The sequence below is a fragment of the Stegostoma tigrinum genome, chromosome 13 (genome assembly GCF_030684315.1).
Source record: "Stegostoma tigrinum isolate sSteTig4 chromosome 13, sSteTig4.hap1, whole genome shotgun sequence".
Classification (NCBI taxonomy): domain Eukaryota; kingdom Metazoa; phylum Chordata; class Chondrichthyes; order Orectolobiformes; family Stegostomatidae; genus Stegostoma; species Stegostoma tigrinum.
In genome coordinates, this window is record NC_081366.1 from 65,366,691 (window position 1) to 65,393,846 (window position 27,156).

The 27,156-nt window shown below is 41.0% G+C and overlaps 1 protein-coding gene across 1 annotated transcript in view; it reads left to right on the forward strand.

Moving 5' to 3' along the window:
• The window catches only part of LOC125458092 (ran-binding protein 17-like), a 1,334,110-nt gene that overhangs the window by 1,070,133 nt on the left and 236,821 nt on the right, over positions 1-27,156 (forward strand). Inside the window, exons 20-21 of the mRNA XM_059650767.1 lie at positions 2,613-2,701; positions 11,903-12,010. Of these exons, the coding sequence (XP_059506750.1) occupies positions 2,613-2,701; positions 11,903-12,010 (197 nt within the window). The remainder of the gene's footprint in view (positions 1-2,612; positions 2,702-11,902; positions 12,011-27,156) is intronic.

Sequence of the window (27,156 nt, forward strand, 5' to 3'; positions counted from 1 at the left end):
CATAAGTAAGGTTCTTCAAGTCCTTATGTACTTTAACATTCTTTCATTTACATAGTAGGTTCTGGAATACAGTTCTCTAGTATCGTGTCTAAGACCTCACTCTTCACAGGCACATTTTTGACTGTCTCTTTGTCTTTCTGATATCAGAATCATGTGTTTAATTACATAATCATCATATACATGTATCTCATTCTATCATATTGCTGCCTTGATTTTGTCCAGAATGAAGAACAGAGATAAAGCATTATTTGTGTAATCTTGTCCCTATAAGTCCCTAGTCTAGCATTTCTTAACCAAGATATGAAGTAGAGATTAAATTTGCCAGCAATATTATGCTTCCTGCAGACTCTAGCCAAGTGCTAGCGTAATACCTGCTTGCCAAACAGGCATTTATGGAAGAAGATGGAACTGGGCATCTGTTTGCTTTCCTTCCTCTCTTTATGCACAGGAATAATGGTGGTTGGGTGTGAGTTGTTAGGTTGGGATTCTGCCTAGTCCTTCAATGATATCAGAAACAATGAAAAATAGGTGTATCTACTTTTCATTTTGACAGGAATGATTTTGAAACTTATTCAAATGACCCACAATAAAATATTCTCGGGCCTTGCTGGCTAAGCATACTGATACTTGTCAACTTTTGAAACAAAAGTCTTCAATTTGACTGTCTTTCAATTTTTTCTCACATTTAGTTCCTCTTCAACATCTTTCCTTCAATAACTGCAGTTAGTCCGTCATTCATTTCTCAACCATTGCACTGGAATATTTGATTTGCAGATTCAGTCTCTGATTTTTAACAAACTATAATTTGAAAATAACATTTTAAAAAAGGGTGGGTTTGATCCAGTTTCAAAAAGCTGTACAGCAAGATATTGTTAACCTGTTGTTGATTATGGAACTTATCAATGTTTTTACAGAATTCTTCTGTCTCAGCCCTCAGACATCACATCCTGAACTGGTCAGCAGATGAAAAGTGAAGGTTTCTCAGGCCAGATTGTTGGTGGAGAAATCTGATACTAATTTTAAAAAAAATCAAAGCTGAAAACCAATAAAACTGGCAAATGAGATAGTGATCCAGCTCGTCTTGTAAACTTGAACGTTAAACTTGTCCATTACAACCAGAGCATTCAGTTCCAAGTATTATCTCTATTTTGATACTGTTTCCCCTCTGAGAAAAGCTAGTGAGACAGGATAAACCATTTGATTTTGATATAGAATTCTATTCATATCAGTTTAAAGCTATTGTTTGTCGGAAGTTAAAACTCACTCTTCTGCATGTTACAATTTAGTTTTAGATATAGCATAAGTTTACAAAATTGAAGACACTGAATAAACAGAGTAGCGACATAATGGTCACTGACAACATCCCACTGGATGTCATTAATAGGTCTGCCTCAGCTTCTTTCTCGATAACATGGCAGTTCCCATGTGTACAAAAATGCAAAACACATAGGAACAGAAGCAGGCCATTCAGCCCCTCACACCTGTTCTGCTATTCAGTGAGATCATGGCTAATCCGTGGCCTGGCTCTATATTCCTGCCTTTGGCCCATGTCCCTTAATACCTATGCTGAACAGAAAATCATCTATTTCAGATTCATACCTAACAATTGATCTAATGGCAACTGCTGTGTATAAAAGAAAGTTCCAAATTTCTAGCACCCTTTGTGTGTAGAAGTGCTTCCTAACATTTCACGTGAATTGCCTGACCCTAATTTTTAGACTATTCCCCTAATTCTTGTATCCCCACCAGTGGATATCTTTATTTTTATCTACCCTTATCCTGTTAATACCTTGAAGACGGAAGTAAAGTACTAAATATGCTGGTGATTTGAAATTAAAACAATAAGTGCTGGTAAAACTAAACAGGTCTGGCAGCATCTGCAGAATGAAAATATAGAATTAACATTTTGAGAACAATGCAAAACTTCTTCGGAATTGAACAATGTCTTTTCAGTACCAACCTCCACCGTTTGTGAAATCAGTATCTCAAGAGTCACTCCAATCAGGAGAGTTGGGACAAAGTTGAGAATTTAACTAATTCTAAGGCCCACTATATTCACATTCTTATTAAAATTATTGGTTTATATAAGCTTTGAGTAGCTAATAGGCGCCTTAATTTCCACTCTGATCTGTGTAAAAGAATGATGTTTCCTGTGCTGGATGATTCACTTTGCACCTTTTAAATGTATTTCTAGTGTACTGTGCATGTAGTACTTTTGTACAAAGAATTTATTCAGCATTACACATGTTTCTTCTTTGTTATCTGGCATCATGTATAACAGCACTTCCAGTTTAAGCCAATTAAAGTCATTCTCACGCAGTAAAACTGAGGATCTTGTCTCCAGAAGCTATAAGGAACAGACAATCCTCATTATTTTTAATAAAAACTGATATATGATATCGACTGTGCAAGAATGAAGGTCAATATTTCCTGTTCGCATTATACAATAATCTTTCATTCTTTGGTTATGTATCAAGCTTTAGAGAGAAGTAGGAAATGCCTTTAACTGTGAATGACAACAGTCTGCGATTTGACTATTATTGGCTCGTTGCATCTCCATCTGCTGTCTAATAACATAAAAATCAATTACTTTGCCTTTTTTTCTCCAACAGTGCATGTTGATTGGCCTGTCACGGGACCTCAGAGGGATTGCCTTTGCTTTGAATACAAAAGCCAGCTACACCATGCTGTTCAACTGGCTGTATCCTTGCAACAGTGTCACAGTGCCAGCGTTGTACAAAGTGAGCCATTAGCTGAATGCTCTTTTGCTGTGGGGAAGGAGGAAACTCTATTAGCTGGGGTATTCTACAGTTCAGCTAGCAGCAGGTCTCCCCTCCTCCATCTACCCTATAGCCCCAGGGCCTGTTGACTTCTTCTGTGATCCATGCCTTTGTAGCCTAATTGTACCAGAACAATGTTTTGGGAGGGGAGAGCAGATGTAGTTGTAAGGGAAGCAGTAAAAAAGAAAATGATGTGTGCACATGGTTTTCCTTTAAAATATGTATAAATTGTACTTTTGAAACTTTGGTGTATTGCCAAAATTAGCTCTTTCATCTAGAACTTTTTAAAAAAAATTTGGTAGGACTGTGCATGGAGCTGTAGCAGGAAGTCGGCAGTTTTCTTTGTGAGTGACAGCGAGTTACCCCAAAGCATTTTCCTGAGTAGAGAGTCACATTATCACATTAGTGGTAGTAGAAGGAAAATATTCTGCCTGGAAGTCAGTGGTGAGTGGGGTTCCACAGGGCTCTGTCCTTGGGCCTCTACTGTTTGTAATTTTTATTAATGACTTGGACGAGGGAATTGAAGGATGGGTCAGCAAGTTTGCAGACGACACAAAGGTCGGAGGTGTCGTTGACAGTGTAGAGGGCTGTTGTAGGCTGCAGCGGGACATTGACAGGATGCAGAGATGGGCTGAGAGGTGGCAGATGGAGTTCAACCTGGATAAATGCGAGGTGATGCATTTTGGAAGGTCGAATTTGAAAGCTGAGTACAGGATTAAGGATAGGATTCTTGGCAGCGTGGAGGAACAGAGGGATCTTGGTGTGCAGATACATAGATCCCTTAAAATGGCCACCCAAGTGGACAGGGTTGTTAAGAAAGCATATGGTGTTTTGGCTTTCATTAACAGGGGGATTGAGTTTAAGAGTCGTGAGATCTTGTTGCAGCTCTATAAAACTTTGGTTAGACCGCACTTGGAATACTGCGTCCAGTTCTGGGCACCCTATTATAGGAAAGATGTGGATGCTTTGGAGAGGGTTCAGAGGAGGTTTACCAGGATGCTGCCTGGACTGGAAGGCTTATCTTATGAAGAGAGGTTGACTGAGCTCGGTCTCTTTTCATTGGAGAAAAGGAGGAGGAGAGGTGACCTAATTGAGGTATACAAGATAATGAGAGGCATGGATAGAGTTGATAGCCAGAGACTATTTCCCAGGGCAGAAATGGCTAGCACGAGGGGTCATAGTTTTAAGCTGGTTGGTGGAAAGTATAGAGGGGATGTCAGAGGCAGGTTCTTTACGCAGAGAGTTGTGAGAGCATGGAATGCGTTGCCAGCAGCAGTTGTGGAAGCAAGGTCATTGGGGTCATTTAAGAGACTGCTGGACATGCATATGGTCACAGAAATTTGAGGGTGCATACATGAGGATCAATGGTCGGCACAACATTGTGGGCTGAAGGGCCTGTTCTGTGCTGTACTGTTCTATGTTCTATGTTCTATTATCCCACCCAAACCTATTAATTCCTATCCTTCAAAATAGCCAGTTCTTCAAAGATCAAAGTCTAGGATTGACTGGGTGATCTCATTGTCATTTATAGTTCATACAAGTGCTCTGGAAATTGCTTTTCTTGGGTCATTAGTTAAGATACTGATAAATGCAAAGTATTGGAGTTGGGATGTGGGCACCTTTGCTTGTTTTTGCCAGCAGATGGCAATACCGAGTATAGTTAAACCTGTTTCAGAATTGAGGGAAAAAGTGAAAGCATGGTACCAGATTTTTATTTGCAGATGTCCTTAAACTGACTTCTGACACTCAGAGTGACATGATGATCCAAACTCGCCATTTAATTCAGGCCTTTGGTTTATTCATCAAATAGCATATCAACTACAGTTCTATTTCAGAGACAGTAAGAATTGCCGATGCTGGAGTCAGAGATAACACAGTGTGGAGCTGGAGGAACACAGCATGCCATGAAGCATCAGAGGAGCAGGAAGGTTTCAGGTCGGGACCTTTCTTAAGAAATGAAGATTCAGAAGTGCGCTCGTCCAGTTCCACACTGTGCTATCTACAGTTGTATGTCAGACAACAAAATGTGAGGCTGGATGAACACAGCAGGCCAAGCAGCATCTCAGGAGCACAAAAGCTGACGTTTCGGGCCTAGACCCTTCATCAGAGATGCTTGGCCTGCTGTGTTCATCCAGCCTCACATTTTGTTGTCTTGGATTCTCCAGCATCTGCAGTTCCCATTATCTCTGATACAGTTGTATGTCATGTAGTTTTATTACTCCAATGTTGACACTACAGGACACTTAACAACAAAATAAATCGACCACTTCAACTATGCTCAGATTGTTGCCTCCACACTCCTTCCAACTTAACTTGCTGTAATTATGTTAATTTAAATTTAATACAAGTGGGACAACCTATACCTGAACCAGAATGAGACCAACATCCTTACGGTCGGTTGGCTACTGCTGTGGGAAGGAATTTAAACTAGTGTGGCAGGAAAAGGAGACAGACAGTTCTATTATGAAAGGTGTATCGAATATTTTATTAAAGGAACCTATGCAGAGGAAATTCAGCCAAAGAATAGAGTCATGCAGCATGGAAAATTAGGAATAACACCGTGTGGAGCTGGAGGAGCACTGCGAGTCAAACAGCATCAGAGGAGCTGGAAAGTTGATGTTTCAGGTTGGAACCCTTCTTCAGAAGTCCCCTCAGAAGGACCCTGAAGAAGGGTCCTGACCTGAATCGTCAACTTTCCTGCTCCTCCGATGCTGCCTGGCCCATTGTGTTCCTCCAGCTCCAAACTGTGTTATCTCTAACTCCAGCATTGGCCGTTCTTACTATCATGGAAAATTAGGATCTGCATTACGGAAAAATGCCCTTTGGCCCATTGAGCCTGTGCCAGTTTAAAATAACCACAACTATACGAATCCCATTTCCCAGCACTTGAGGAAAAGGATAATGGGGAGCAGTAGGATCCTTTAGGAGCCAAGAAGCAATACGTAAGCAAGATGCAAGCCAGAGGACATGGGGCAGGACCTGAAACAGGTTTAACTACACTCAGTATTGCCTCACAGCACCAGGGACCAGTGTTTGATTGTACATTTGAGTGACTATCTGTGTAGAATTTGCGTATGTACCCCATTCTGTATGGGTTTCCTCCCACAGTCCAAAGATGTGCAGGTTAGGTGGGTAGCCATGGGAAATGCAGGATTACAGGGATACAGTTAGGGTGGGTTTGTCCGGGTGGAATGCTCTTCGGAGGGGCATGTGGACTCAATGAGCTGAATAACCTGCTTCCACACTGTGGGCATTTTATGACATCGGACAGGTGTAAAACAAGTATTTCACATCGCTCTTCACTTTGGAGAAGGAAGATGTAGGTACAGAATTCGGAAAGAAGGAGTGTGAGGTTCTTGAACAGTTCAAACAAGGAATGAGGAGGAATTGTTGGTTTTGGCAGGCTTTGAAGAGGACAAATCCACAGGCCCAGAGGAGACATATCCCAACATGCTTTTGGAGGCAAGGGAGGAAATTACGGGGGCTGTGATCCAATTTTTTAAACTTTGGCCACAGGAGAGATGCTAGAGGACTAGAATATAGCTAATGTGGCTCCACTTTTCAAGAGGATAGTAGAGATAGACTAGGGACTTATATACAAGTGAATTGCACAGTAGCAACAGGGAAACTATTGGAGAAGATTCTGAACATCAGAATTAATCTCTACTAAGAGAAGCAACGTTTAATCAGGCATAGATACCATGGTTTTGTCAGAGTGAGGTCAAGACGTACAAATTTCATTCTTTCAGGGAGGTGACCAGTGTGTTGATGAGGGAAATGCAGTTTATATGGATTTCACTAAGGCCTTGGACAAGGTCCCATGTGGGAGACTGATAAAGTTGGTAAAAGTACAAGGAATCCAGGGTAATCTAGCGAGTCGTGCCCAGAACCAGCTGAGTGATGGGAGACAGAGAATGGTGATAAAAGGCCGGTACAAAACCAGAACCTGGATTGCCCTCCATAACAGACTGGACCATATAAATTCAGAGCAGGACAGAACAACAGTGCTCCAGCGGAGGCTATGCCGTACTGACAATGTCACCTGGAAGGGAGCCAAAATGTTTGCATGAAAATCAGTTAGCTCGGTGAACTAACCAACAGCTGATTTTGGCCTTTTCTTTATTTGAACAGTGACCCATTGTTTTAAGACAATATATGAATTTTTGATGCAACATTACAGAGTGTATGTTGTCCTTTGCCATATCATGACTTCATAGAATTGTAGAGCAAAATTTTATAGAAAAGTGCCAGTGTTGTTTCTTGAATTCCAGATAGGTCTGTTTTGATCAAACACTTTGCCTTTCACACATTCCAAAAAATGGCAAGGTTCCTGTTATTCTCAACACTTCCTATCTCCCCAGTTGCCATTCTATCTCCTCTCCAAAGCCTGTGCTTCGTTCCATCCCTGACTTAACTCCATTGCTTTATCTTTCTCGATGTGGTAAGGGTCACATTCCATTCCAAATAAAACCTCAGGGTTAATGCATTTTCGCAGAAATTCTGTCTGTTTGTGCAGTTTAGTTTTATTTTCTTCTAACCTCACTACTTTAAGAATAAATGGAAAATGACTCTTGAAGGATTTATATAATTATTGGGTATGGAATTAACTGAAACTGTCTACCTCATTCTCATCCTAGCTGGAAATTCATCTGGATTTACAGATTAACTCAGATCATACTCAAATTCCCCCATAACGGTATCATCTGGGAACAGATGCTGTCAGGGAAGACCACTATTGAAATGTGGATATTGCTTAAGGAATGCATACTGCGTGTGCTAGATATGTTTGTCCCTAGCAGGCAGGGAAGATGTGGTCAAGTGAGGGAGCCTTGATCCTCAAGAGAGGGTGAATGACTGGTTAAGAAGAAGCAGGATGCTTATGTAAGGTTTAAGAAACAAGGAGTGGAAAAGGCTTTAGAAGGATACAAGTTATCCAGGAAGGAGCTGAAGAAAGAGCTTAGAAGAGCTAAAGGGGGCATGAGAAAACCTTGGCAGATAAGATCAAGGAAAACGCCAAGGTTTTTTACATGTACACGAGGAGTAGGAGAATGACCAGAGAAAGGGTAGGGTTAATCAAGGATTGTAAAGAGAATTTGTGCACTGAGCCTAAAGAGATAGGAGAGGTCCTTAATGAATACTTTTCTTCAGTATTCACAACTGAGGGGGACCTAGTTGTCGAAGAGGACAATGCGAAACAAGCTGGTAGGCTAGAGGAGGTTGATGTTAGTAAGGAAGATGTGCTACGAATTTTGAGGAAGTTGAAGATAGATAAGTCCCCTAGGCCTGATGGGATTCATCAAAGGATTCTTTGGGAAGAGATCACAACGCCTTTGGCGATGATCTTTTCGTCCTCACTGTCCACGGGTACAGTGCCAGAAAATTGGAGAGAGGTAAACGTCACTCCCTTGTTCAAAAAAAGGAATAGGGATAACCCTAGAAATTACAGGCCAGTTAGTCTTACATCAGTGGTGGGCAAATTATTGGAAAGTGCTCTAGGGGATAGGATTTATGATCACTTGGAAAGGCACAGTTTGATTCGTGATAGTCAGCATGGATTTGTGAGGGTTTGATCATGCCTCATAAACCTTATTGAATTCTTTGAAGAGGTGACCAAACATGGATGAAGTTAGAGCAGTGGATGTGGTATACATGGATTTAAGTAAGGCGTTGATAAGGTTCCCCGTGGTCGGCTCATGCAGAAGGTAAGGAGACATGGGATAGGGGATATGTGTCAGATTTGATTCAGAATTGGCTGACCCTTAGAATACAAAGGGTGGTAGTGGACGAAAGATATTCAACATGGTTCTCAGTTACGAGTGGTGTACAACAAGGATCTGTTCTGAGCCCTCTTCTATTTGCGATTTTTGTAAATGATTTGGATGAAAGAGTGGAAGGGCGCATTAGCAAGTTTGCGGATAACACAAAGGTGGTTCGCGTTGTGGACAGTGCAGAGAGCTGTTCTAGGTTACAAAGGGACATTGATAGAATGCAGAGCTGGGTTGAGAAGTGGCAGATGGAGTTTAACCCTGAAACGTGTGAGGCAATTGATTTTGGAAAGACCAACTTGAAAACAGTAGACAGGGTTAACAGAAAGATTCTTGGCAGTGGAGGAGCAGAGGTATCTTGAGGGTCATGTTCGCAGTTCCCTGAACATTGACACCCAGGATGATAAAAGTTGTTAAGAAGGCATATGGTGTGTTAGCTTTCATTATTAGAGGCATCGAGATCAAGAGCCATGAAGTTATGCTGCAGCTGTACAACAGTCTGGTTCAGCCACATCTGGAGTATTGTGTCCAGTTCTGGTTGCCTCATTACAGGAAAGATGTGGAGGCATTGGAAAAAGTACAGAGGAGATTTACCAGGATGTTGCCTGGAATGGAGGAAAGGTTGAGAGAGCTAGGGCTTTTCTCTTTAGAACGACGGAGGATGAGAGGTGACCTGATAGAGGTGTACAAAATGATCAGAAGTATAGATAGGGTGGACAGAGATTTTTTCATTGGGTGGAGGTAGCTATTACGAGGGGGCATAGTTTTAAAGTGAGTGGAAGTAGATCCAGGGGAGATGTCAGAGATAGGTTCTTTACTCAGAGAGTAGGTAGAGGCATGGAATGCATTACTGGCGGAGGTTGTGGAGCCATCTCATTAGGGGCATTTAAGCAGCTATTAGATAGGCATATGGATAATAGTATAAGGTAGGCTTAGAGGTTAGATAGACTTTAGGATTAGAGTAAAAGTTCGGCACAACATCATGGGCTGAAGGGCCTGCATTGTGCTGTACTGTTCTATGTTCTATCTAATTTAGCTAAACAGCTGCCATTCACGACTTCGTGGAAAGTTATAACACAGAAAGACTTTAGTAGACCTATGGAATTCTATTCATTGGAATTGCCTAAGTCTAATTTATTCATCAGCTTGCTCCTATATAATTGCAGATTTTTGTTTTACGTGACTTTCCATATTCTTCTTTTTCAAGAAGCTATCTTACTTCCAGTTAGTGAATCACATGTGATGGATTTTACAAAGAAACTTACTCTGGACTCAATTTTAGTTCTTTTTGTGATCACTTTAAGTTTGTGCTTTCTCAATGATGACCATGAATCCATTGTCGATTGTCGGGAAAAACCCATCTGGTTCACTAATGTCCTTTAGGGAAGGAAACTGCCATCCTTACCTGGTCTGGCCTACATGTGACTCCAGATCCAATATGGTTGACTCTTAACTGCCTTCTGGGCAATTAGGGATGGGCAGTAAATGCTGCCTAGTCAGCGATGCCGTCATTGAATGACTAAATAAAAAGTCTCGCTGTTTAGTAAAGACAATTTAGCACACCTTACCTCTAATTTTCATGATCTTAACTGTGATTATAGGGCTACCTAAAATTGAACCAGGACCCCAAGTGAAGTCATGAGCTACAGTTTTGGGATCATGCACTCAGAGGCAGAAATACCCACTATACAGTTCTTTCCCTCACTTAGACAAGTCTTCTGTGCCGCACCCAAAGCTCTTGTACATCTTCTCACCCTAACGTACTTTGAGTTCTCAGAGAGGTATCAGTCAATCACGTAAACTCAGCGACCTCTCTCCAACCACTCCAGTGCTCTGGATCCTGCACACTTGTCGTCGCTGCTTACTTTAAGTCTCACTGCCTCCTGATCAAAAAATTGCAGGCTATTTTCTTCCTGCATTTCCTGCTGGTAGATTCACTGATCAGCAAATGCAGGTGAGAAACAGACTGATTGGACAACAAACTCTACAGTATTTTTAAAATGTTCACTAACCTATTGTTCTGTGTATCCAAGACAAGGCTCAGTGGGCCACAGATGCATCTTTCAAAGGCCACATTCTGTCTACTGACCACCTTTCAGACAAGCCTTTTTAAAATGACCAGAAATCCTTCCCCACCCACAGTTATTTTTCACTCTATCCCTTAAGTAGACATTTCATTTACCCACATGCAGTCCAAGATTAATATCTGCTTCCACTGGCCCGGTCCCTTCTCTTTTTCACAGCCAAATAATTTCTAATCCCAGAACTGCCTTTCACTGCATAGATTACACTGCGTTTACTTCCTTTAAGCTTGAGCTAGGAAAATTTTCCAATCCTCTTTAAACTCTCATGAATTCAGTCTCTTCAGTTTAAGCCATGAGCTCCAACTGCATTCTATAGTAAGTTCAGCATTTTCTCTGCTACAGGTGCAGGCTTAGCTTCCTGTGTATGCCCCTAAGGACTAAGAGCCCTGCTTACAGAATTAAACAGTCTGGTCAACCAAAGATACGTAGTATAAAACTAAAGGAAAGAGCAGATAAGCAAAGAATAATGGTGAATCAAGTAACTGGGAGAGGTAAAAAGAGAAGCAAAGGAAAATGAAAAAAAAATGAGTTGCAACAAGACCATATGAATAGAAAATTGTAAAGAGCAGCAAAAGAAACACAAAATGTTTCAGAATTATATTTGAAGAAAAGGATAGTCAAAAGTTAGAGATAATAGAAACTGCAGATGTTGGAGAATCCGAGATAACAAAGTGGAGTGCTGGATGAACACAGCAGGCCAAGCAGTATCTTCGGAGCAGAAAAGCTGACATTTCATCAGAAAAGTTATGTAGCCCCTTTAAAGGCAGAATTGGGTAATAACAAAAACTTGTATTTACATAACCCATTTAACAATTATCCTTCCATTCTAAATAAAAACAAAGTGGCATACTTTACGAACTATTTAAGTCTTCACAGGAGAGCAAGAAAATAATCTAGTTGACACCCAGGATATTAATAATGAAACAATGACTTTGATGCTTCTCTGGTCTGTGCTAAAGGGTCTCCAAGCAGATGTGAAAAGTATACACAAAGACTAGAATGTTTTAGTGGAGGAACTCCTCATTGTTTGCCACAAAGCTTACATCTCTGCTCTAAACGCTTAAACATTAGTTTTGGCTGGCTCTTTTCATACATACCTAAGTATAGTTAATCAGCTCCCAATGCTTTATTGCCTTCAGCTACCAGATATTTATCATCTATTAACAGCACCACTAGGTAATAAGTCCATTGGGGCATAAGTCCGCTTTAAGGACAAAGACAACACTAGATTTGATTTCTTCGCCTTGGTTATTCCTTAACACATCACCCACAGATATCCAGGATACATTTCAATCCTCCAACGTGCCGTTGAGCTATGGTATCATGAGCCGTCTTGTACAACACCAATCCTAAAATTAATGGCTGAGCTTGTTCACAACAGGTGAGCCACTGCATTTGAAAGTATTTACTTTGACTTTAATAAAAGTTTTTTAAAAGCTGCTCATGTACCTGAGCGTGGGTTTGAAGATAAGCCGGAAAAGTCTGAGCACCATTGAGTTAAATAGAATTTTATTTTTTAGGTTAGTTTTATTATCATGTGTACTCAAGCAAAGGTGTACAGTGAAAAGTGTACACAGTCACCATTTCTGGCACCACCTTGGATACAAAGATACGTTGGTCGATAATCTTAAGTATGAAATAGAAAAAGAAATAAATAAGTTAAACATTTAACATTACAGTTCTTCTTACTATGAAGTAGAAAAATGAAGAAATATAGTTAAATATTTGACAAAACAGCCTTTCTATAGCCGTGAGCTTGCAGGTGCTCTACATTGGGCTTCCCCCATCACGGCTCATTGTCTGCTGCACTGAGCCTGCACTCTCCATGAGGGTATACTCTCCACCACTCTGGACTGAGTTCCTCACTGCCAACTGCTATCCAGGCACGCCAGTCACTTCGCCACCATGAGACGTAAAAGCTGTGTACAGTGCATCCAAATCTAAGCAACACAGACTTGAAATTTAAAGTTAAGCATGTTGTTACTTTCCTAAATACTGTTGGGATGGTTCAAATGAGGGGGAGGTGATGGCCTAGTGGTGTTATCGATGGACCGTTAATCCAGAGACCTAGATAACGTTCTGGGAACCTGGCTTCGAATCCTGCCACGGCAGATGGTGAAATTTGAATTCAATAAATTTCTGGAATTAAGAGTCCAATGATGACCATGAATCCATCGTCAATTGTTTTAAAAAAACCCATCTGGGCCCTTTAGGGGTGGAAACGGCCATCCTTACCTGGTCTGGCCTACATGGGACCCTAGACCCAAAGCAATGTGCTTGATCCTTAACTGCCCTCTTGGCAATTCGGTTGGGCAATAAATACTGCGTAGGCAGCAATGCTCTTATCCTGTGAATGAATAAAGAAAAGAAAAATGCAAATGAGCACCTTTGTGTGTGTTCTATGTCAGAAGCAGCAAGCACTGGAGGCTTGAAAAACTGAAGAGCAATGTTTTTGCGTCCCCCCCAAACCTTTTTTGAAATGGTCAAAAATTGTGAAAGCAACACCTGTGTATAATTTCAGTCCCGTGTGTCTAAATGGCATCTTCAGATTGCAAACTATTAAGAACACTCTAAACCCTCTTGAAATGGTTTAATTATGAAATTTTGCACCTGAACCCTGATAAACTAAGAACAATGACATTTCCCACACTGGATCCTTTTGGAATGTTTTATGTATGTTTTAAGTTAGGTCTGGTGTGTTGGTATATTCTGCTAGGCTAAGCAGTACAAACTAGACATCTGAAAATTCTAAGAAGAACATTTTCCGAAACCATTGTTAGAAGTTGGAATGAGATTCAACATTAATCTAAACAGCACAAAATTCAAACCTAAAAAAATTAAATTCAATATTTAGCACTATCAGGAAGCCTGTCCAATGTAGTATATTCACATTGAGCAAAGCTTGGATCCATGGAAGGCTAATAGATTGCAAAGTTTCAAGAATGCATCAGCATCTATCAAGTGTCAAGTTCCACTTGAAAAGAGAGATAATGGGAACTGCAGATCTGGAGAATCCAAGATAATACAGTGTGTAGCTGGGTAAACACAGCAGGCCAAGCAGCATCTCAGGAGCACAAAAGCTGACGTTTCGGGCCTAGACCCTTCATCAGAACAATGATGGAACAATGGGATGTCTTCCAGGGTAGGTGGCATCTGTACAAGATGGAAGGAGTGCACCTAAACTGAGGAGGGACCAATATCCTTGTAGGGAGGTTTGCTAATGCCACTCAGGGTGGGCAGGGTATGTATAAACTAGTGTGGTGGGAAGGGGCAAGAACCAGAGCAGTAGCGAATAAAATGACTGAGGAGGAGTGTGAAACAAGGGCAGTAAGACTAAGAGGAAACAGGAGGAGATTACTGAACACAGCAGGACTGGCAGTCTGAAGTGTATGTGTTTTAATGTGAGGAGTATGACAGGTAAAGCGGATTAACTGAGAGTCATTAAGTCATACAGCGCAGAAACAGACCCTTTGATCCAATCAGTCTATGCCAACCATAATCCCAAATTAAACTAGTCCCACCTGCCTGCTGTTTGCCCATATCCCTCCAAACTTTTCTTATTCATGTACCTGTCCAAATGTCTTTTAAACACTGTAACTGTGCCTGCATCCACCACTTCCTCTAGAAGTTCAAACTCAAACCATTCTCAGTATAAAATAAAATGCTCCTCATGTCTTTTTTAAATCTTTCTCCCCTCACCCTAAAAATATGCCTGCTAGTGTTGAAATCCCTCTCCCCAGGGAGAAGACACCTGCCACTCACCGTACCTGTACCCTGCATGATTTTATAAACCTCTATAAGGTCACCCTTCAACCTCCTACAGTTTACGAAAAATGCCCCAGCCTATCCATCCTGTCCTTATAACTCAAACCCTCCATCCCCAGCAACATGCTGGTAAATCTCTTCTGCACCTTATCCAACTTAATAATATTCCTATAACAGGGCGATCAGAACTGGACACAGTACTTGAGCAGAAGCCTCACCATTGTGCTGTACGACCTCAATATAAATTCCAACTCCTATACGCGAAGGTCTGGGCAATGAAACCAAACGTACTAAACACCTTCTTAACCAACCCATCTATATGCGATCAGAGATAATGAGAACTGCAGATGCTGGAGAATCCAAGATAACAAAATGTGGAACTGGATGAACACAGCAGGCCAAGCAGCATCTCAGGAGCACAAAAGCTGATGTTTCAGGTAGCTTTTGTGCTCCTGAGATGCTGCTTGGCCTGCTGTGTTCATCCAGCTCCACATTTTGTCATCTATATGCGATACAAGCTTCAGAGAATTAAGTACCTGAACCCCGAGGTCTCTCTGTTCTACAACACTACCCAAGGCACTGTTTTTAATTGTATAAATCCTGCCCTTGTTTGTTTACCAAAATACAATACCTTGCATTTATCCAAATTAAACTCCATCTGCCACTCTTCACCCCATTGACCCAACTGATTGAGATCTCTCTTTAGTTTTAGATAACCTTTTTCACAGTCCACTATACGACCAGTTTTGGTTTTGTTGCCTGGTTACCACCCTCAATAACAATTACTGGTTTGGTTCAAAGAGGAAGAGAGTCAAATCTGTGTCAACTGACAATTAAAATTATTGTTTCAATTAAAACAGACATACACTTCATTTCATTCAGTTAAGAATAGGATTAAAAGCTGACTTGAATTCATACAAGACTAAAATCTACAAGCACACCCCCATATTGCTCTGACTTTCCTTGAACAGTCACAGAATGTAATACTCAAGAATAAGAGTTCACATCAGCCAGCCAATTCCTTGGGTCCTCAACATAGTCTTCACGCCTCTATCGTAAGGTCTTCCACTGCTGAGATAGTTGGTCTCCGGAGTTTTTGCTGGCTTCACGCTTGAAATTCTCGATTTTTTTTCCTTTTCCCTTATCTTCTGGAACTGTGGTGTCTTAGAACATAGAACATACAACAGCACAGCACAGTACAGGCCCTTCAGCCCATGATATTGTGCCAAACTTTTGCCCTAATCCTAAGATCTATCAAACCTCCACCGCTACCGAATACTATTGTCCATATGCCTATCTAATAGCCGCTTAAATGTCCCTAATGGGGCTGACTCCACTACACTCTCTGGCAACGCATTCCACGCCCCTACCACTCCGAGTAAAGAACCTACCTCTGACATGTCCCCTCTATCTACTTCCACTCACTTTAAAACTGTGCCCCCTCGTAATAGCTACCTCCACCCAATGAAAAAATCTCTGGCTGTCCACCGTATCTATACCTCTGATCATTTTGTACACCTCTATCAAGTCAACTCTCATCCTTCGTCGTTCTAAAGAGAAAAGCCCTAGCTCTCTCAGACTTTCCTTGTAAGACCTTCCCTCCATTTCAGGCAACATCCTGGTAAATCTCCTCTGCTCCTTTTCCAACGCCTCCACATCTTTCCTGTAATGAAAAATTATTGTTTGGTCTCATTGGCCCTGGCCTTTCTGTCAGCTGTGTCCTTTTGTTACAGACTATGGCCCAAGTGCTTCGGTAGCATTACCTCATTGCTCTTCCACCAAATAAGGATTTATACCTTATGTCAGATCTGTTGTTCTCCTCTGAGCCAAGCTACTTCCAACCCATTGCAGCCAGCTCAAGCCAGTTCACAAACTAATATTTTTATGTGTCAGCAATTCCTGGCCAACAGTGTCGTCCGCAAACATACTAACCATGCCATCTATAATCTCATCTAACTCACTTATACAGATGAGAAACAAAGTGAGAAACAAACAATTCCTGTGGAATACAGCTGGTCACAGGCCTCTAGTCCAAACACCAGCCCTCCAACATCACTCTCCATCTCCTGCTGTTAAACCAATTTTGTATCCAATTGGCAAGCTCACCCTGAATCCCATGTAATTTAACTTTCCTAGTTAGTCTACCATGCGGAACCTTGTCAAAGGCTTTACTCAAGACGAACTAAACAATGCCTATTGCTCTGCCTCATCGATCTCCTTGATCAATCCCTCAAAAATTCAATCGAGTTTATGAGACGCGATCCGTCACACAAAACCATGCTGACAGTTGCTAATCATTTTTTACCTCTCCAAATGTATGCAAATTCTATCTTTGAGAATCACCTCCAACAACTTATCCGCCACCAAAGTCGGACTGAAAGGTCTGTAGTTCCCAGTCTTCCTCTTACATTCCTTCTTAAACAAAGGCACAACATTAGCCACTCCTCAGTCATCTGTCACTTCAACTACAGTTATAGATGACATGAATACTTCTGCAAGGAGCCCCACAATTCCCTCCCTAACTTCCCACACCATTTTGGGATAGACTAGATAACATCCCGGAGATTTATCCACCCATACATTTTCTAAGACCTCCAACACTTCCTCTTCTGAGGAAGAATCACTGGACCCAAAACTTTCTCTTCGCAGGTGCTGCCAGGCCTGCTGAAATTTTGTAACAACTTGTGTTTTTGCTTCCTCTCCTGTAAATGTGAATTGTTTTCAGAACATCAATATTTATTTCCCTGAGTTCTCTAGCTTCTTTTTTATCTCCACGGTGAAAACTGATGTGAAATATTCGTTTAATATCTCTTCCATTTCCTAAAGTTCAACATAAAGATGACTTCTTTGATCTTTCAGGAGCCTTAATCTCTCTTCAGTTACTCTCTTTCTTTTAATGTACTTATAGAATCTCTTTGGATTATCCTTAACCATATTTGCCAAGGCTATTTCATGTTCTCTCTTTGCCTTCTAAATCTCCCTCTTAAGAATGCCCCTATATGCTTTATATTGTTCAAAAGATTCATTTGAAGCCAGTTGTCTATATCTAATATATGATACTATTTCATTCTTGTCCAGAACCTCAATATTTTTGTTCATCCATTGTCCTTTGTGCTACTAGTCTTACCTTTCACTCTAACAGGAATATAATGACCCTGAACTCCCGTTAGCACACTTTTAAAAACTTCTGTCAGAAGCCCCTTTACCTGTTAACAGTCTACTGCAATCAAGTTTTGAAAGTTCTTGTCTCATACCATTAAAATTTGCCTTACTCTAATTAAATACTTGAATTTTTGTGGCAGGCTTATTCTCTTCCATGACTATTAAAAATTGGCAGGTAATGTTGCAACTTTATAGACCCTTAGTTAAGGCATATTTGGAATATTGTGTTCAGTTCTGGTCACCACACTACCAGAAGGATGTGGTGGCTTTGAGAGGGTACTGAAAAAAATTTACCAGGATGATGCCTGGTATGAAGGGCATTAGCTATGAGGAGAGATTGGAGAAAAGAGCCCTGGCTAGAAACATCAGCTTTCCTGCATTGGCAGTTCTTACTAGGTCTCTTGGAGAAACTTGGGTTGTTCTCACTGGAACGACAGAGATTGAGGCAACCTGATAGAGGCCTACAAGATTATGAAGAACATGGACAGGGCGGATAATCAGAAGCTTTTTTTCCCAGGGTAAAACGGTCAGTTACTATGAGGCACAGGTTTAAGATGCGAGGGGCAAGGTTTAAAGGTGGTGTATGAGGCAAGGTTTTTACACAGAGGGTGGTGGGTGCCTGGAACTCACTACCGGGGAAGGTAGTGGAAGCAGATACAATAGTGACTTTTAAAGGGCTTCTTGACAAATACATGAATAGGATGGGAATAGGGTGATACAGTCTCTGGAAGTATAGGGGTTTTCACTGTGACGAGCAGCATGTCGATGCAGGCTTGGAGGGCCGAAGGGCCTGTTCCTGTCAATGTTTGGAAAACCAAAATCACCTACTATTACAACCTAATTATTCGTACATATATTTGAGAACTCTCTACATATTTGTTCCTTAATTTCCCTCTGACTATTGGGGGGTCTATAATACAGTCCCGTCAGGGTGATCATTCCTTTTTTATTTCACTCCTTTTTGTTTTTATTTCAACTCATATTTTCACTGGACAGTTTTTCAGAAGTATCTTCTCTCGTTACAGCAGTGATGTTTTCCTTAATCAAATACATCATTCCATCTCCTCTTTTGCCTCTCTTTCTGTCCTTCCTATAGCATCTGAAACTGAGAACATTGAGCTGCCAATCCTTTCCATCCCTCGGTCATGTTTCTGTAGTAGCTATGATATCCTAATCCCATGTTCCCAAACATGCCCTGAGTTCATCAGTTTTACCTGTAACACCCCTTGCACTGAAAACAATGTAGTTTAATTCCTCAGAGGTTACATCGTTCTCTGATTTGCTCATGTCTATCTTTTCTAATTAACTTGTTAATGTCAGATTCAAAACTATTTTGATCTGTCTTTCTATTTACTCTGTTACTTGGGATCCCTCCAACTCCTATCTCTAATAGTTTACCTCTAATAATTCTAATAATTAGCAAGTCTTCCCATTAGGATATTGGTCCTTTTCCTTTTTGAACAAGCCTTTTTTGGCCCAGAAGAGATCCCAGTCATCCAAGAACCTGAGTCCCTGAACATTATGCTACTACTTAAGCAATTGATTTATCTCCTTTATCCTTTTATTCTTTCCTTTATTTGAGCTTGTCACTGGGAGTAAACCAGAGGCTACTACTTTGAGGTTTGGCTTTTTTAAATCCTCTGCCCAACCTCTTACATTCCCTCTGTAAAGCCTTAATCTTTTTCCTAACTATGTCATTCCTACCAATGTATCCTAGAATCACACTCACTGCTGCAGGATCCCCTATATGTGCCTTCAACAGGAGAGTCCCCTATAAGAATTATTATTTTAAATTTTGTCAAACATCACCTAACATAAAATTCATTCTTAGTGCCCAAGATCTAACTGTCTTTTCTATTTTTCTCTGACAGACTATCTTTTTCAACAATACCCATAACTGAGTATCTGTTTGAGAGAGGAATAGGAGACTTTTGAACAACCTTCGTACCTTTTCTGGCGGTCATCCATCTATTTGACTGATCTTGCTGTGTAATCATTTCTTTATGTCTCTTGTATGCCCTCAATGACATTAAGCCTAACTAGAACCAGCTTGCAATAGCACCTTATATTTAAAAGAAACCACTTTCCCTTACCCAAAGAATTAGTATCAAGCATGCAAAAAATAAGAAATAAAAAATAACAAACATATAAATCTCAATTAAAATCAACAATTTAGCTGAATAATTGAATTTAAAAATAGCTTCTCGAGTGGTTCAGCAGGCTGCTTTCAATTTCTGACATAAAAATTCTCACTCTAGGGTCATCCATGTGTAGGCATCTCCTGTAAACACAACTATTTAAAAAAAAACTCTCATCAGCAATTTTCAAAAAATCTCTTTTGCAATGTTAAAAGAATCTCTCCTTCTACTTTTAGGAATTTTAGGGAAAAAAAATGGAGCCACCCACAGGTGGCCTACTCCAAAAGGTCTGTTAACGGAACTCGGTTTGAAAAAGAAATCATGTTTTTTTTGGGAGGTTTTGGGTTTCTTTTTGGTTGTGTTGCGTTTTTGCCTACAAAAGAACTAAAAATGAATCAAAATAAAAATTTTACACTCCTGAAATGCAATAACTTTAAGAAATTTAGAAGCAAGATATGTGTATGCCTTTACAAAAGTTCTGTTCAGACAACTCCGTTTGAAAAAAATCATTTTTTTTGACTATAAACAAATAAAAAATGAATCAAAATAAAAATCTTATACTATTGAAATGTAGTAACTGCAAGAATCTACAAGTGAATCTAGAAGTAAGCCCGCAAACTCAGGAGCAGCAGCAAGATCTGTACTTCTCCCTGTCCACCATTTTATGAGCTTGGATTAATATATAATATTGTAGCTATGTTAGAGACTTGTTTGAGAGAGGAGCAAGACTGGCACTTTAACATTCTAGGACTTAGATGTTTCAGGCGTGTTAGTGAAGGGTGTAAAGGGGTGGGGGAGTTTCATTACTGAGTAGGGAATATATCAGTTCTGCACTGAGGGAGGACACCTTGGAAGGCTCAGCCAGCGAGGCCATACGGGTAGAGCTTGAGGACAGGAAGGATGCAGTCACTTTGATTGTACTGCAGGCCTCCTAACAGCCAACAGGTGATAGAGGAACAGACAGGTGGACAGATTGTGGAAAGATGTAAAAACAAAAGTGTCAGAACATAGAACATTACAGCACAGTACAGGCCCTTTAGCCCTCGATGTTGCACCAACCTGTGTAACCAATTTGAAGCCCGTTTAACCTACACTATTCCATTATCATCCATATGTTTATCCAATGACCATTTAAATGCCCTTAAAGTTGGTGAGTCTACTACTGCTGCAGGCAGGGCATTCCACGCCCTTACTACTCTCTGAGTAAAGAACCTTCCTCTGACATCTATCCTATATCTATCACCCCTCAATTTAAAGCTATATCTCCTCATGCTAGCCATCACCATCCGAGGAAAAAGGCTCTTACTGTCAACCCTATCTAATCCTCAGATCATCTTGTATGCCTCTATTAAGTCGCCTCTTAATCTTCTTCTCTCTAACGAAGACAGCCTCAAGTTCCTCAGCCTTTCCTCACAAGACCTCCCCTCCATACCAGGCAACGTCCTGGTAAATCTCCTCTGCATCCTTTCCAATGCTTCCACATCCTTCCTATAATGCGGCGACCAGAACTGTAAGCAACACTCCAAGTGCGGCCGCACCAGAGTTTGGTACAGCTGCAACATGACCTCATGGCTCAGAAACTCAATCTTTCTACCAATAAAACCTAACACATTGTACGCCTTCCTACCAACCCTATTAACCTGGCTGGCAACTTTCAGGGATCTATGCACGTGGACGCCGAGAGCTGTCTGCTCATCCACACTACCAAGAATCTTACCTTTAGCCCAGTACTCTTTATTCCTGTTACTCCTGTTGTTGTGATTGGTGACTTTAACCTCCTATACATTGACTGGGGCTCACTTAGTGCCAGGTTCTTAGATAGGGAAGAATTTGTTAGGTGTATCCAGGAGTTTTTTGAAACAATATGTATATAGTCCAACACAGTAAGCGGGCACACTAGACCTGGTATTGGGGAATGAGTGCAGCCAGGTAGCCAGTGTTTCAGTGAAGGGAGCATTTCAGGAACAGATGCAATGATTCTATAATATCGCAGAATCCCAATAGTGTGGAAACAGAACCTTTGGCCCAACAAGTCCACACTGACCCTCAGGGGATCACACCCAGACCCATCTCCTATAACCCACCTAAGCTACACATCCCTGAACATTATGGGCAATTTTGCATGGTCAATCCATCTAACCTGCACATCTTTAGACTGTGGGAGGAAACCGGAGTATACAAGGTTAAGGAAACTACAGACTAACAGAGCCCTTGACAAATAAAAATATAGCAGAAAAAGACTCAAAGAAGAAATTAGGAGGGCTAAAAGGGGCCATGGAATGTCTTTGGCCAACAGGATTAAGGAATAATTCAAAGTATTTAAAATATGTAAGCAGCAAGAGGATATCTAGGGAAAGGATGGTTCCACTCAAGACAAAGGATGGAATTTATACATTGGGCTGGAGAAAGTGGATGAAGTGGTTCTTAACGAATACTTTGCATTGATATCGACAAAAGAAAAGGACATGGTGGAAGTTGAGTCTCAGTGGGGTTATATTAATATTTTAGGGCTTGTTAATATAAAAAAGGAGGTGCTGGGTGTTTTAAAATCATTAAGGTCTGCATGTCCCCAGGAGTTGATGTGATCCATCCCAGAACGCTGAGGAAGTTTCTGGGGCCTTGTTTAGAAATCCTTTATTCTCTTTAGTCACAGGAGAGGCCCCAGAGGGCTGGAGAACAGCCAACATTGTTCCTTTGTTTAAGCAGGACAAATGGGATAATCCAGGAATTTACAGTCAGTAACTCTTACGTCAATGGAAAGGAAATTATTGGAGAAGTTTCTTAGGGATAGGATTTACTCACGTTTGGAAAAATATTAGCATGGCAGCATGGCTTTGTGCAGGGAAGGTCATGTCTCATAACTTGATTGTGTTTTTTGAGGATGCTACAAAAATGATTGATGAGGACAAGGCAGTGAATGTTGTCCAAATGGACTTTGCAAGGCCTTTTACAAGGCCTCTCATGGCAGCCTGTTACTCAATGTAAAGTCACATGGGATCCGCAGTGAGCTGGTAAAATGGATACGGAACTGGCTTAGGCTTAGAAGACAGAGAATAACGTGGAGGGATGTTTCTTCTGATAGGACATTTGTGACCAGTGGTATTCTGCAGGAATGAGTGCTGTAACCCCTTTGTTTGTAAGATACATAAATGATTTCGAGAAGAATGTAGGTGGCTTGATTAGTAAGTTTGATGACACAAAGATTGGGGTACCTGCAGATAGTGAGAAGGATTGCTAGAGCATACAGCAGGATATAGATAAGCTGGAGACTTGGGTGAAGAAATGGTGGATGGATTTTATCTGTTAAATGCAAGGTAATAACACAGTATTGATCAGGCGGATCACAGCATGTCAGGCAGCATCAGAGGAGCCAGAAAGTTGACATTTCAGGTTGAGACCCAATGTTGCCTGACCTGCTGTGTTTCTCCAGCTCCACACTATGTTGCCTCTGACTCCAGTATCTGCAAATCTTGCTATCTCCAAATGCAAGGTGATGCTATTTGAAAGATCTAAGGCAGGAGGGAATGATGTAGTAAATGGCAGAACCCTTAGGAGCATCAACATACAGAGAAACCGAGGCATACAGGTCTGCAGTTCCCTGAAAGGGACAACACAATCAGATACAGTGGTCAAGAAGACATATAGAGTACTTGCCTTCATCTATTGGCGCATGGAATGTAAAAATTGGCAAGTGATTCTGCAGCTTTCATTTAGGCCACATTGGAATATTGTATGCAGTTCTGGTTGCCAGACTACAAGAAGGATGTGGAAACCTTGGAGATGGTACAGAATCAGTTTACCAGGTCGTTGACTGGTTTGGAGGGTATTGGTTATGAGGTGATTTGGGGCAAACTTGAAGGATGAGGGGCAACTGATTGAAGTTTGCAAAATTATGAGAGCCATGGATAGCTGGAGTCTTTTTCCCAGGATAGAATTGGCAATTACTAGGGAACATGGGTTTAAGGTAAAAGGGGGTAAGTTTAAAGGAGATGTGAGAAGCAAGTTTTTTATACAGTTGGTGGTAAATGCCTGGATTGCACTGCCAGTGGAGGCAGACACAGGAACATTTAAGAGGAATCTTGACAGACATATGAATAGGTAGGGAATAGAGGGATACAGACCCTGTAGAGGCAAAGGGCTTTTAGTTTAGAAAGGCACATTGTGTTGGCTCAGTCTTGGTGGGTTGAAGGACGTGTTCCTGTGCTGTCCTGCTCCTAAGATGCTGCTTGGCTTGCTGTGTTCAACCAGCTCCACACTTTGTTATCTTGGATTCTCCTGCATCTGTAGTTCCTATTATCACTGTACTGTTGCTTGTTCTCTTTGGTATTGCAATTAGATTATGGAAGCAGGCAATTAAAAGTATCTTTAGCTCTACATTTCAGTTTTAACAGCTGGCAAATCTATTCCCTAAGCTATCAGTAACTCATAGTGGTCACATAGTTGAGTGCACTATAGGAAAAACTACTTCAGTGACAAGCTAGTGAAACTGAAGGCCAGGCACAAGGCCGTTGTTGACAGCACTCTATTTCAAAGAATATACTTTCATGGTTTGGCAATTGATTGCCAACCTCTCAGAAATCACTTCATGTGTCTAGCATTTCACTTACTGCAGCTCGATGACCCTGTCAGCAGCATTAGCCACAGCATAGCAGTGGTTTGCACAGGTCAGTTTTGCATCACAAATGATGAGTGGAGCAACAGCCTTAGCAGTAGTAGGAGCAACCTCAGCAGCAGCACCAGCTGCCTTCTACCCATTCACATTCTGATCTAAGGATGGAGGGGATGGATGCAGAGATCCGAGTTGAAGAGATGAGATTCCCAACACTGGATCCACAGCCAGAGAATTGTTTCTGTCAAAGTCATTGAGCACCAATACCTCAGCAGATTAAATAGGCAAATCTTTCTTGAGGCCATTAAAGGGCCTGTCTCTGAAGGATATAAATGAGCAATAGGATGACAATAAGTAGAAGTGTAGCTGTGTAAATAGGGATGTGAGGGCCTGCAGCAATTGGAGTCAGCAGCGTTTTATAGTGTGTACAGACTGGGGAGTGTTATATAGTGAATGCTGAGGAAGACTGTTATATCCATTCAGATGACTTGTTGTCTGTTTGGACCGAAAGTTAGTTAGAAGTGGACTAGTTGAAGCTTTTAAAACAATGTCACGAATTAACAAAATTGCAATTGACAAAAAGTTGAAAAATGAAGGAGTTGAGAAAATAACAACTTACAATCAAGTAAAGTAATAAGGCAGCATATGTCAACAGGTAAAACCACCGACTGACAGAATGATGTGTAAATATTGTATACCTTGTTCCAGTGCAGTTTGGTAGTACAGCAAACATCTAGAGCACTGCATGTCCAAATGCCAAATTTTGTTTTCATTAAGTCTGCCTATCCCAGACAAGTGACTGAATCTTGCAATATCTGCTCTTAAAGAAGGTCATATGCTGCTTGCATTAATGCCACAAAGAGTTTATCCAACTGTTAATTCATTTGTAAGGACAGGTTGTCCCTAGCTTTAGTCCTCAGTCTGTCCAGAGCTCATTGGTCTCAGCTAATGATGGTTATCAGGGTTTGGTCTGATATTGGTCTGACCGTTTCTGCATTATAGAGTGATAAATCAGCCAAGATCCCTGCTCCTATTCTTCATCCTGAGAACTGTGCTTAGAATTATTGAGTTGTGGACACAGCCCAGCTCTCATGCTCATTGCAGATACTCAGTTGTTGATTAGATTCCCTACAGTGTGGAAACAGGCCCTTCGGCCCAATAAGTCCATGCTGCCCCTTGGAACATCCCACCCGGACCCATCCCCCTATAACCCACACACGCCCTAACACTACGAGCAATTTAGCATGGCCGATCCACCTAGCCTGTACATCTTTGGACTGTGGGAGGAAACCGGAGCACCCGGAGGAAACCCATGCAGACACGGGGAGAATGTGCAAACTCTGCACAGACAGTTACCCAAGGCTGGAATCGAACTCAGGTCCCTGGCGCTGTGAGGCTGCAGTGCTAACCACTGAACCACCATGCCGTCCCATGTTGAGACTCTCATACGGAAAGTGGCCCCTTAGAAGTGACCTGAACTCATTGAGTGTATCCCAGAAAAGAAAGCAGGAAGGAAATTAATGGAGAAAAATTGATGGAAAGCAAATTACTTTAGGAGAAGCTGCTTAATAACAGTAATAATTCAACGGCCAAGCCAACTGGCAGTTTTAAAACAGCATAGATCAGTCCTATTGTAAAATTAGACTGTCACTAATGCTTTTGGTTTGACCTTCTTGTCACGCCATCTGGTAATATTCTGCCTGATCTTGTAGCACTGATCCCACAGTCTTGCCATCTCATATCTCAATCCATTGCTTCCATGGAAGATGTAAGAGAGTTATTAAAAAGAATAAATCTGTAATGTTTTCCATGGAAACAGTGGAATGAGAGATCATTTCACAGAGTTCTTAAGCCTCACTGTCGACTGGTATGGAGTCTAATCAGCTTCCTCTTCAAAAGCACAGTAAACTGAGAGGCCATAGTGTAGTCTGCTTTCATCACAATATACCCAGGACCAAATTTCTGCGTAACTGATTGAATCACTTTTGTGGGATCTTGGCATATTGCTTAAAGCTTAAAATACTATGATTCCATGCATTTATGGCACAAAGCAAGTTATTCAGCCCCTTATGCCTGCATTGACTCTCTGAAAGCACTATCCATACTGTCCCTTTCCCTGTAACATTTCCCATTTCAAATATTAATGTCTTTCCCTTTGAAAGGTTATGAGAGGTTTGAGCACATGTAAATCCTATGCATCTCATTTGCAAACAAATCTCTACATCAGCAGTCTTTAAATTTTTCTTATGATGGACTACTTAAGTGAAGAAAAGACCCCATGGACCAACCACTAATCCTACCCTACTCTCTTTTGCTTGTCACCACAAAATAACTCATTAGAATTTATGGGTAGAATGACTACAGCATTTTGCATTTACTGAAACTAAGACTCAAAATATGTTGCAAAATTGTCACTGTCTTCTGAGAAACTAATTCTTAGCTTTCATTTGTATTACTAATACAAAGTCAACATGAACATAAACCTTGCTCATAAAACTGTAATGATAAGAAACTGCTTTGTTGCTTACATTTATCATGACTTAGAATTATAGAATGAGGGAGCACAATATCAATAAAAATATTGTATTATCTACACTAGTATCACTTTCTTATGCTAGGCCAAGGGCCTTGAATGTTATCAAACTTCAAATGCTCATCCAAGTACATTTTAAAGGTTGTGGGGTTTCCCACCTCAGCTACCTTTCCAGGCAATTCATTCCAGAACCTCACACCCTCTTGTGAAAAAGATTCCCCTCAAATCGCCTCTAAACCTGAGATGCTGCTTGGCCTGCTGTGTTCATCCAGCCTCACATTTTATTATCTTGGAATTCTCCAGCATCTGCAGTTCCCATT